The sequence below is a fragment of the Ambystoma mexicanum genome, chromosome 1p, assembly GCF_040938575.1.
Source record: "Ambystoma mexicanum isolate Mex_15411 chromosome 1p, UKY_AmexF1_1, whole genome shotgun sequence".
In the NCBI taxonomy this organism is placed as follows: Eukaryota; Metazoa; Chordata; class Amphibia; order Caudata; family Ambystomatidae; genus Ambystoma; species Ambystoma mexicanum.
Window position 1 is genome coordinate 1461287568 of NC_090921.1, and position 13306 is coordinate 1461300873.

Below are 13306 nucleotides of genomic sequence, written 5' to 3' on the forward strand. Positions count from 1 at the left end.
ATCACCTCAGTGCACTACAAGCTATGTCAGTGCAAGACCCTTTCTTTGTTATCCACAAAGACAAGTTGGCACTAAGAACACACCCTAGGTTTTCACTTAAGTTCATATCCAAGTTCCATGTTAATCTATTGAACTACACGCTTTCTTCCAAACACAGCTTAGAAGAACCTCCATAAACTAGATGTAAGGAGGGTTCTTCTTTACTATGTAAACAAGACAATAGCACTAAGAAAAACAGAACAACTGTTTGTCTACATAGCACCTGGCAGGGAAGGTGATCACGTTTAAAAATAAAAACGCCATCTCCAGATGGATAGTGAAATGCATACAACTCTGCTACTCCCTATCAAACAAAACTCTGCCTTTCGCACCAAGAGCTCACTCTACCAGGGGTACAGCAGCTACCTTGGCCTTTATTGCAAACGTCCCTCTAGACACCGTTTGCAAAGCAGCTACACGAAGTTCCGTACATATCTTTACTCAGCATTACTGCATTGACGCACATAAAGGCCCTAAATGTCTGGACCCTCAGTCAGAGCTCCTCTCCCCATCCGACACAGGGCTGGAGCCCTCCTCACCATCTATGCTGCAGGAGCAGCTGATCCATCACCCGGACCGGTCCGCTGCAGGAGCAGCTAGACGTGAACGCAAGCCGAGGTGCTCAGCTTTCGTTATCCAGGAGCCCCGCAACTTCTGCTGATCTCCAGCTGATCTAGGTCTGCAGGAAGAAGCCTGCCAGCTCCTTTGGCTCTTATTTTATTTTTTTCCCCCCCCGATCAGCGCCATTATCCATGTGGATGCCAATGGCCGCTGCCTCGTTGGCCTGTTTTGTTTCTTTGGTTGCTAGGCAACCACCACAGCCATGGTTATAGGCCGCAACAGGCAACCGGAAGGAGTAAGCCGTGTCCATCATGACGAAGGCCTGTGAGATAAAGACCCTTCCTGTACGGGCCGAAGGGCCACAGAGAACTGCCTTGGGTAAGTTGCTAAGTTTGCCCTCCTTGAGTTCTTTCCCTATGTGACGCGACAGTCACGTAGCATTCATTATTTAACTTGCATTTTTACCATTGCTCACCCATCTCAATTAGACGATGGAACCTCACTCAACACTAGTCGTGTTATAGACTCCCACTAAGTCCGTGGCCGTATTAACTTTACTCTATTTTACTCCACCTAGGCTAGTTGGCCATATAACAAACTAGAAGGTTACATTTCCAACACTTATTGTTGGACAAATAACTCACTACAACATGAATATCACTTTGTACCCGAGTACTAGACTACTACCTCATTCTCACCAAATTAGACCTACGCACTTCCTTCCGCCACTCACCCTTGCACAGGACAAAGTCACCTCCGTGTATTATACTACTGAAACAATAGCCAACCCTCTGACTGCTTTACAATGGATTCCGTGTTTCGCCACCAGACCCTAACCTAATCATCCATGCCCTACTAGTCTCAGAAATCTCAGGCTCTGATCCAGACTTGACAAACTTTCCTTGCCTACTGTCTCCCTTTGTAACTCCTTATTCCTTCCTAAGCCTTGCAAAAGGAATACTAAATTGAAATCCAATATAGACACCCTGCTGTCATCCTCCCCCTCATTACAACCTAGCCACACCACAGGTATAAACAGGAAACCTATAATCATCCAAGGCGCGCCCTTATTAATGCCAGATCACTAGTTGCCCATGCCATTGCCGATCTCATCATGACTAACCTGTTGGACTTTTTAGCCATCACAGAGACCTGACACCATGCAGCAGCAGGACCTGCCCTATCCCTAGCAATCCCCAAGAACTTCTCGATCCTCAGACGAAGATAGAGAAACCTCCAGAGGTGGGGACATTACCAAATCCAACCTGGGAATAAGATCCATACAGCAACTACCTTTCCATTCTGGTGAAATGCTCTGTTAAACTAACCCTATCAGCCACCCGTACCATCACCATGCATCTCGTATATAGGCCACCTGGCCCCATCTCAACATTCAAGTAAGACATAAATACCTTACTTAATACTAACTCTAAACCGGGCTCCAGAATTAGATTACTTGGAGACTTTAACCTTGGTTTGAATGACGCAAATGCAATCACCCTTGCCATACTATTTCTGAGGCTGGCCTTACCCTCAAGATCAACACACCAACTCAATTGTTCAACTTCCATAACTTCCATTGAGCCTTGTGCTTGGATAGATCACCACATTGAGCTCCTTTTAATATCCAAGATAACATTCAAAACAACTAAGCTACTTTAATGCCCCCCCCAGCCTTAGTAAGAAACAAATGAAATATTACTCTCAAAAACCTTCTACCGTACCTCCATCACATTACCAATATGGCTATCCTCAACACTGACGCAGCAGAGTTAGTCGACTTTTACAACACAACTCTGAACCAAGCTGTTGATACAATTGCACCGTTAAAATTCTGCAAAGGCAAACCACGAGCTCACTTGAACTCATGGTTTACTCCAAGCCGCAAAGCTACAAGGAAATGCAAAAAGACATGCAGAAGCCATGTGGAAAAATAACCCTTCAAAACAGAACAAGAACAATCTCCCTATCCTAGCCACTAGATGCAGAAAGGAATTTCTCCAAACTAAAAAATATTCCTTTAATGAAAGAAGTTCAAAAGCAAGTTCCAGCTCCTGAGAACTCTTCTCTATGCTAAGAGAATAAGAGTCCCCGCATGCCCCTAATGAGACGTGCATTAAAAACAAAGCTTGGTGCACCAATATCCAAGACGCCTTGTGCAATAAAATGTCCATGCTCCAGGATAAAATTGCAGCCAAAAAAAAAACTCTACTCCAACAGAATATGCTAAAGGCACAGGAAGCCATATCTCAGGAAGCCTCCGATAACCAAACTAAAATGACCAACCAGTTTAAATTTGCACCAGTCTCCATCCCTGAACTCAAAGATCATAACTTCCCTCAAACCATCCAGTTATCTTGGTGATTCCTGTCCAGCGTCAACTATTATAGAAGCAGCGAGGGACCTAGTTCCTTTTTATTACCACTTTAATCAACTCCTTTAACACTTGCACAGTCCCAACTAATCTTAAATACGCTTGGTTTCTTCCCCTCTTAAGAAAAACCTAACCAAGACGCCTGTATTCCCACAAACTACAGGCCAATAACACTGTAGCATTTCGCCTAAAGATACTGGACAGGGCTGCATACCTCCAGATTAAAATGCATCTGGAAACTAACAACTAACTTGGCACCAGGCAATCGGGATTAAGACCGAGATATGGCACAGAAACTGCCCTCATCGATCTAAAAAACCAAATGGACGAACAGAAGGACAAAGGAGAATTAGCCATGCTTCTCCTGCTGGGCCTATCCGTCCCCTTTGACTTGGTGGACCATAAAGTCTTATGTAACCATCTTATCTCTGCTGCCCATTTCTCAAAAGAAGCCACTGCATGGATCCAGTCATTTCTTGACATCCGATCTATGATGGTGTTCTTCATTGCATTAGCAGAGCCAGTTCCGGATACCTGTGGAGCGCCCCAGGGCTTGCACGTCTCAACTACCATGTATAATATATTTACGAAGCCCCTATTCGATATCCTTGACAATCTGGGTGTCTCCTATACAAACTATGTGGATGACACCCAGATTCTCATTCCAATTTCTGGAGACTATAACATGGACGCGGCGCTGATTAACAAAATCTACCTGATCATACAAACCTGGATGGCCACTCACAGCCTTTGCCTCAATGACGATAAAACAGCTCTTATTCATGGGGTCAACTTATAAACTTAACAAACTCTCACAACTCCATCTTTGGTGGACAAACCATTACAGTCTCAAAAGAGGTCAAAACCTTAAGCTTTTATTTGGACTCAGCACTGAATTTGAATAAACAAGTGAATGCTACAGCCTCTGCCACTAGCTACGCATGTAAACTTACTTATTCCTGCAAACCATTCCTGTCCAGATAGTTGCATCACACTAGCTCGAGTACTTATTTTGTTGACGCTAGACTATTGCAATGCTCCATACATCAGTACTAGTAAACATAATATTAGTAAACTACAAATCCTCCAAAACAACGCCTTAAGAACTCTCATTAAGCAAGAACACAGCACATTTCAAATGCTAGGCGTTCTTCAAAATGGCGTGCCATCAAAGACGGAATAAAGCTTAAATCCTTAAATCTCACCTATAAATGCTACACCAATAAAGCGCCGAAATACTTAGTGGACATATTCACTAAACATACCTCGGAACGCCAAATCAGAACTGCGCAGACCAACAGCCTCAGGATCCCAAAGATTAAACTTAAGAAAGCAGGAGGGAGCAGTTTCACAGTAATGGTATCTCAATTGTGGAACTCCATGCCTAACTCCCTCAGAGCAAAGGAAAGATGTGAAGGCATGGCTGTTCTCTCTTGATCACTAATCTTCCCACACACTAGTATGATCTCACAGCCTAAATAGCATCTGATAGACTCTCTCATTGAAAGGTCTTGAAGGCTTCATTCTATGATAACTTATCTTCCCAGGCCTTGCCATGTATACTCAGTTGGTTGTAAACACCTTTTGAATACTTTGCATGTTTCTGTGACCATTCGAATAACCTGCGATATTAACCTTTATCGCCCATGACTTTTGATGTAAACCTTTAATTGTGATGTTAACTATTACCGTAGCCTTTGACATTGTTGACCTATGATGTAATTGCCACCCACGGGGTTTATGCCTGGGATGTACATAATCTTGACCTGTTGTAATTGACTCTAATCTGTAACTTGTTATGCGCCCAGATACCTCAGGATTCGGAGCGCCATATAAATGAATAAACAAACATTCTAAAGCAGATTCACAGGTGGGACAAGTGGTGCTAAAACATCTATTTGCTGCCGTACCTTCTCACAACCCACCACCTTCTCCAGCCACTGCTCGCTAATCTATGCATAGCATGTGATCTAAGCAGACCCACAAGCCTCCGAAGGGATACATTACTCACTGTAGTCCTATTTTTGATGCTTGTATCAAATCTCACAAGGTTTCAGGCAAGGCAAAGGTAGAGTTGGTAACACAAGCATGTAGAGGCTCTTCTACCCCTGCCGATAAATGACTTGCCCGTCAGGGTCCCCTCCCATACATCTCCGGAATGTCGTCGACTTGCATCATTCACCCACATATGGGAGGAGATGACATCAAATCAGTGGATGTTACACACCGTAACTAACGAATAGTCCATAGTTTTTTTTCAAAAATCATTTTACCATCCGCCAAGACCGAGGAGGTGGCAAGAACACCAGTTTATCCTACAAGTAGAAGTCGAGACCCTACTACAGAAAGGAGCAATAGAACTTGTTACTGTTTTAGAGGTAAACAAGGGTATCTGTGCATTGCATTTCCTTTTACCCAAAAAGGACTGAACCATGCGCCCAGTGTTGGAGCTACGTCCTACAAACAAGTATGTCAAGCCACAAAGATTCAGGTTGATTCCTCTGCAGGACGTAATCCCTCTTCTGAAACAAGGGGATTACATCACAACATTGGATATGAAAGATGCATACATTCGTATTTCAGTGTTGCCAGTGCACAGGAAATGTCTACGGTTCAAAGTAGGAGACGCTACCAATGCAAAGGGCTTCCTTTCGGCATATCCTCAGCGCCAAGGCTGTTCACAAAGGTTCCGGCAGTGGTGGCAGCCCACCTGCACAGTCCATTCTAGTGTACGCTTATCTAGACTACTAGCTCATTACAGGAGACTAACCTCCAAGTGTCTAAAAAAAAAGAAAACAAACAAAAAAAAAAACACTCAACATACAATCAACCTACTGTTCCAACTAGAGTTGTCTATCGATGAGAACAAATCCAGTCTTGTTCCCAGCCAAGTAAAACAGTTTCTTGGGGCTCTCATTCGGACAAAGGACGAACTTGTCTACCCCTCCGACTAGAGGGTCCAAAAAATGCTATTCCAAATTCCACAATATGAAGGGCCATGGCGCCTGCTCGGATTGATGTCTTCCTGCATTTACCTAGTGCCACTTGCCCACCTATGCATGCGTCCAATGTAAGAGTGGCACGTGAGACAGTAGTCTCTGCCAAGCGGTCAGTAGGACGATCTCGTAGTCTCGCAGTCCATAGTACTATCTGTGCGGTGGTGGACAAAAGAGAATCTTTTGACAGGAAAATCGTTCGCCACACCCACAGTAGAAGCCACTTTAACCACAGAATGCATTGCTGTGAGGGTAGGGGGCACACTTTATATACCATACAGCGCACAGCATGTGGACTCATTTGTTAGCATTGTTCAAAGCCTTGAAAGCCTTCAAACACCAGCTTCAAGGGAAAACAGTCCTAGTGCTAACAGACAGCACAACAGCCAAGTTCTATATAAACATACAAGGCGGGACACACATATGGATTTGGGCACTGAGACACATGTTCCTCCTGCCCTGACTTGTTCCAGGGGAACACAATCTTCTAGCAGAAGTGCTTAGCAGAAATGTAGAACACAAATTGCATTTGCACGCAAACATTTCATGCACTGTCTTCTCAGGTTGGGCTCATCCAGAAACTGATCTCTTCGCATCAGTGGAGAACACACAATGCCCTAACTACGCCTCCAGGTATCCACAAACAAGATACAAGGGGGAACCCCCTATGGATGAATTGGTTGGGGACATAAGCTTACGACTACCTCCGGACCCTAAGCCACTTATCCTCAACAAGATAGTCCGTAAGGAACAAGTCAAACCTTTCTTCATTGCACCAATGTCGGCCCGTCAACCATGGTCTCGCATCTAATGAGAATGTCACTGATCTCCAGTCAAACTACCGTGCCCTTACAACATGCTGTCCTAAGGTCAGGGGTCAACACTGCATCCATGTCCTCAAACACTGAACCTAGCATTTTGGCTACTGACGTAATAGATTTTGGACATTTAAACCTGCCACAAAGATGTGTGGACATCCTTAAGGAGGCACTTAAACCCAAGAATTATTTCAATAAATGGAACTGCTGTGTTATTTGTTGTAAATATTATTGTATTTATTGAGCGTGGACCTGGCTTTGAGAAGCAACTGAGCACTTTACAGAGGTATATAACAATACAGATACATAACGGAGCATTTTACAGAGGTATACAATAGTACAGATGCATAACCGAGCGCTTTTCAGAGATATCAGATATACAGCGGGGGATGGGATGCAGAGGGGTAATTCACAAAGCATCAATCCAATTGACTGCACACCTTCTCATATTATATATCTGCTTTACCTCTTAGACTTTGGGCTAGTCTTTAATTCACTTAAAGTTCATCTAGCTGCTCTTTCTGCATACACCACCTCTGAGTAAGGTTTCATGGTGCAAGGTCCCTGTTAATGGAGAGAGCCAAAAGATTGCACCCTCCAATCTGAAATCCAACTCCCGGATGGGACTTGAATGTTGTCCTTACTAAACCTATGGGCCCTCCCTTTGAGCCAATGTTTAAAACCAGCCTCAAGTGCTTCACTTATAAGACTTCTTTTCTTGTGGCCATTACATCAACAAGGGGAGTGAGTGAACTGCAGGCGCTCTGTCCAAGATCCATTTGTCACCATTCACAAGGGTAAAGTGGTTTTGCGCACACATCCATGCTTCTCCTAAATTCATCTGAAAGTTCGAAGTCAATCAATAGAACTTCCAGCTTTCCTCCAAAATCCAACAAATTCAGCAGAAAGGAGCCGCCATACTCTAGATGTGAGGTTGGCTTTGATGTATTCCCTCAATAAGACAAAACCACTACATAAAACAGATACATTCTTTGTTTCCATTGCCATTGGGAGAGAAGGGATTCCTGTCTCTAAGTCAGCAATTTGAAATAGAATAACACATTTGGATGCATTTCACAATCCATTTCAAAGAGAATTTTACCTTTCACGCCTACTCTAGGCACAGGGGCTACTTTAGCCCTCATTGCATATATACCTTTAAATGCCATTTACAAGGCAGCTACTTGGAGTTCCATTCACACCTTTTACACAACATTACTGCTTAAACCCATTGTGAAAGTGATACACAGGTGCATCGGGCAGTGTTCAGAAATCTTTTTGCGGCTGTACATTCAAACAATCCACCTACTGGTACTGCTCACTAGTCTATGCAAAGCATGTGGTTCTAAGAAGAACCACAAGCCTCAGAAGACTCATATCACTTACCGTAATCCTATTTCTGATGCTTTTATCTGCTTGGATTCACATGTGCCCGCCCTTCCTCCCCTCTTGGAGTTGAAGGTACATAGAAATCTTACACCTTTCTTTACTTCTTGTACAGGTGCATACACTTCGTGCTCCCTCATGCCAGAAACAAAACAATTGGAGGGACTTCAACGCGTCAAGGTTCATGGGTACATCACACATTACAATAGGATAGTGTTAGACACGCCCAGTCGGCTTCTCTTTTTGAAGCATCAAAAATAAGATTAAATGCTCTGCACCTACCACTAGATGTCGACCAATGCACAGCATGTGAATCTAAGCAGATACAAGCATCAGAAATATGATTACAGTAAGTAATGTATGCCATAATGCATTTGCGGCATACACCCACTTACATCCCAAATTGACATCGTAGAAAATGGCAGTTGTCAAAGCATTTGTGACAGTACCAGAATAATTAACCTCTAAATTAGGTATTATGTGGACTTGTGCTTCTGCCCTTTAAACCATTGAAAAAAATGTGATTTAAAAAAATATATATATTTGTATAGGGCCTACTGCCATTCTCAGTTAAGAGAGCCTTCTTAATAATCCCTACATCAAGGCGATCAGTACATTGTAACCTTTGTCTGCCTTTTGTAATCATTAATAAAGCTAATCTGGTGGTCAAGCCATGCCAATCGGACAATGAACCTTCCAGTGTTCTTTAAAGAGTCACTAGCCATAGCAGGCGATAAACTAAATGCACTAGAAGTCAGTAGGGCTGTGTACTTTTTATGTATGACAATGGATGTGGGGAAAACCTTTTAATACATTTTGTCCACCAGCCACTGAAGGTCAGGAGAGGCAGTTACTAAAGGTATTTTTATGTAGATCGATAATACGGTATATCCAGGAATGTTGCACCCCAGCTATTCAACACCGGAGGAAAATCGAAGGTCCTACACAGCTGCTACAAGTGCAAGGCTTAATGTCCAAGTTCACAAGCATTGGTGCAATGATACTCAAACCGGAGCAGACTCTTCTGTGGGACATGGAGTTAATTTACTTCAAATTGTGCCAAATTCATACCCACCTTCCTAAGTTAAACATTTCATTATGTGACCCAAAAAAGATGTCTAAATTGTAACAGTACTGTTTATTTACGCGGCTTGTCTCCATTTTATATTTACATATGACCCCATCCATCCTCCTTTACAGGTTGGGATGGGATGGTTTTAAATAAAACTGTGAAGGACTACACGGTTTTAGTTGTCTGTTAAAACCGAGTGGTAAACTAAAAGTGGACTAATCCCTTGAAATGTATTTATTTTTACATTTGTAGAGCACACTTAGCCCTTAGGCATCTAGGCGCTTGAATTAAGGTTACGGTTACAGAATTAGGTGAGATTGCTTAGTTAGTTACAGTTACACTTGAGGTTGCGGTTACAAATATTGCGCTGGTTGCATAGAAAACGCTAATGGGCCTACGATTACAGCAGCATGTAAAAGGATCGGTGTCCAGTCAATTCGTCGAAAAAAAAACTGGTCGACTGCAATTTGATCGACGCAATTTGGTCGAAAACCAAATGGTCGAATTTTTTTTTTATTTATATATTTATTTTTCGGGTTTTCGTTTAGTAAAAAAAGGGGTTTTTAGAGAAAAAAAGGGGGTGGGGGGGGACCCCCCCAAAAAAATAAAAAAAAGTTAAAATAAAAAAAATAAAAAATTCGACCATTTGGTTTTCGACCAAATTGGTTCGACCATTTGTCTGGTCGACCAATTTTTTTCGACTAAATGTCTGGCAACCAAAGGATCATCAGCCACAGACACATCTCGTGTAGCAATTTCTTGTTAAATGGGTAGCATTCATATCAAGATTTAGTAAAAAAAAATGTTAAACACCTGTAGGCATAGAAAATGCAATCTGAACATGGCATGTACTCGAGGGGCACTGTGCGAGGTGCAATAGCAAAATAGAGATATCTAGTTACACCCACTTAAAAATATAAACTGGTAACAAAGTTGGGCTATTCTGGAACAAACACTAGAAGGTGCCCCTTGCAGAACATGTACATCCAAAATTGAGACAAGCTGCCAAAATAATGTTCGACGTAAGTTACATTTGCTGTGCAGCCTCCTGATTATTTTCGGTCTACACTCTTACTGATGTCTTTTTGTTTTTGTTTCTCTCGCTTGACAGGTCCTCTCTTGTGGGCATGGGAACCCCTCCTGTGGAGACTTTCTCTATCCTGGTCATCTGCATCATGGCTGTTGCGTTGGGAACCCCTGTGGTGTTGCTGCTGGTTGGGGGGCTTATCATATTCATCTGGAAGAAAAAACGGTACTCTGACTATGAGCCGATAAACTGAACTGGAGAGTCCGGGTAGCTGAGGTAGCCCAGCTTTGCATCAGCATGCAAGCAGGACAAGAAATGGGCTTCAACGATAGGGCCCTGCTTCTTAGCAGTACCCAAAACAATGTTTACGCCAACATGGGATGGTTTCTGAGTAGTGATGCGCATTGCCTACTCTTACGAACATTACATCACTGAATAGAAGGCGTTAGGGTGGCGTTTTGTCTCTCAGAATTTGGCTTGTGGACTCAAGGTTATAAATCAATGAATCGTTCTCCTTGTATCCAGGGACAAAATGTACTGAATGGGAGGGGTCTCTGATCTAACAAGTCTGAGATCTCTAACTGAACAAACTAGATATGGTTAATGGAAAACCTGACGGATTAAGTCATTTTTGGAGCTGCCTAGTCCTTAAATCACCCAACTTGACAGGTTGCTCGTTTGAGTTAAGCTAGATTCTAATCACTGTCAAAATATTAGATAAATAAGAAATTGTACCCTTTGAGCAATGTGGGTTTTTATGTCCAAACTTCCGTCCCTGGTTAATCCATTAATTCAAGTATTCACTAGGGATTGTGCATGTGCCTTGTCAAGTTTTACAGGACTGTATTTGATGTGAGTGGAGGGAGGAGATACAAAAGAAGATTTATTGTTCAGATGTACCTCTGACATTGTATGGACATCCTTTATATGTAATCAGTCACTTTCATTCATGTAAGGTGCTTGTGTCATGCCTGGATCGACCTTAAGGGTAGAATTGAGGCACGGGGGGTTGTGGTCCAGATGTCTTCTGAGCACTCCTAAAACAATGTTTTCTCTGAGGGGTGGGGGGAGAATGATGATTGCTAGCTCTGTCCTCTGAGCGTACAAAGCACACCACCTCTGCAGTAATTTTTGCTGTATAGCATTTCCTTTTATGTGTAATAATTTTTGCGCTCTTAGGGTGCCTTTTTTTGATTTTATAGAAGTAACAGGATCTTGTATTTCTTTGCTGGGAAACCCAATTTAATATTTCCAGATGAGCAGCGTTTGGGTCTGCGAAATGTGCAAGTGTAAACAGCAGATCGCTTCTGCTCTTGTATTTTTTAACCTTTTGGACCACTGCATTTAGGAACCATTATTTAGGTTGCTATTCTTAACTGTCAACGGTCTGTTGACCTTTGTTCATCACACTTCTTTTCATGTATGCCCCTCTCAGCATTTCCCTCAAACAGTAAAATACTGTTCCAGACATTCCACAGGGGTATGCAACCTTTGGCTCTCCAGATGTATTGGACTACAACTCCCATCAGTCCTAGTCAGTATAGCTAATGGGGAGGGATTGTAGCAGGAGTTGTAGTTTTTACGTCTGGAGAGCTTCCCCCTGCACTAGAAAGTAGTCTCTCATTCTTATGGGGGAAACTTCCATTACTAGAGAATCGCCTTTAGTGTTATAAAGGAGGTGTTTGAAGCTTTCATAGGAACTTGCTTTTGACGCACACAATTGCAGTGTACTGTGAATTATTGAAGTTCCCTGATCCCTTCTTCCGCCCGGGAGGCCCTGTTAGCATGTACACCTTTTTTGTTTTGTTAGGACCTGCTAGTAGGGCGGCTTGCTTTTACTCAGTTCAGCATTCTATTCCGAGAGCTGTACTCCTATGATGAATGAGTGGAACTCTTGTTTCCAGGCGCCATCACGATTGATATTTTTGTTGTTATGACAGGCGAGTTCTTTTTAAATGTGAGATTTTTGAAGGAGCAAATATAAAAGCGTCTTGTGGCCAGGAAGCCTGTTCTGTTGATATGCAATATGTGCCTAGGTTCAATCCATTGTTTTTCTGTGAATGTATTGATCAAACAAGGTATTGTATCTGTGGTGGCAGCACATTATCTGCTTTCTTTGTGTTTTTCACATTATGTCGCACACTTGCACTGGTTTCGTTTTTCTTGTAACATAAAGCTATGTATAACATTGTGGTTGTGTGCTGCCCTGTGAACTGTTTTCTTGCTGTTTATTATGATCCATTCCTGAAATGGGACTATTGCCAGGCAACTCCCATGCCTAATTCTGTGCCTACCTCCTACCGTGTCCTTTTCTTGCATCATGCGTTGTTCACACCCATCCCTCCTTGTTGTTTTTCATAGACCCTTCTACACAAGATAGAAAAAGTGAAATCTAGCTGTTTATATATGCCCAACACCGATCTACCACCACCACCACCTGTTGCTTGGCATTTTCTGTGCACTTTGCCTGTGTCTCTGTGAACTCTGCTTGGTCGGATCTTCTTTGTGCCCACCATGGGTCTTTGCAACCTAAGATGTTTTTTTTTCACTCCCCTCATTGTCTTTTTACTGTCATCTTTCTTATTCTATTTTGACACAGAAACGCATTGATGCCTTTATTTTATTTACCCCTGACGTGTTTGTTACTTTTTGTTGTCCTAAAAATAACTTTTGTACTTGATCCCATGTTTATAATGTCCTGTGCATCTTGCATGCTCCAGGACTCAAAAGTAATAGTAATTTGCTGAATTCTTGGGGCAGAGGGAACATTCGGAGTGAGTATTTCAACATCTTACAAGTAAATAAAGACCTTGAAAATGAATTTTCCAATGAGGACGTTTCTTTTCTGCGCCTTAATGGGAGAACGGTACAGGGCCTGTGGAGCTAAATATTCCCCACTCCACCAAATAGTCTCTTGAGTATTATGTATTTACACTTTTGAATTTACTTTCTCTGAAGAATACAACTTAAAATCATAACATATACCCACATTGTTTGTTAGTGCATTATACAGGCAGTTGGGTAAGCGTCTTT

At 42.5% G+C, this 13306-nt stretch overlaps 1 protein-coding gene across 1 annotated transcript in view; it reads left to right on the top strand.

The window, feature by feature from the left end:
- GLMP (glycosylated lysosomal membrane protein) overlaps window positions 1-13094 on the top strand; it is a 238211-nt gene extending 225117 nt beyond the window's left edge. Inside the window, exon 6 of the mRNA XM_069607109.1 lies at window positions 10358-13094. Coding sequence (XP_069463210.1) covers window positions 10358-10526 — 169 coding nt within the window. The 3' untranslated portion in view covers window positions 10527-13094. The remainder of the gene's footprint in view (window positions 1-10357) is intronic.
- The last annotated feature ends 212 nt before the right edge of the window (window positions 13095-13306 follow it).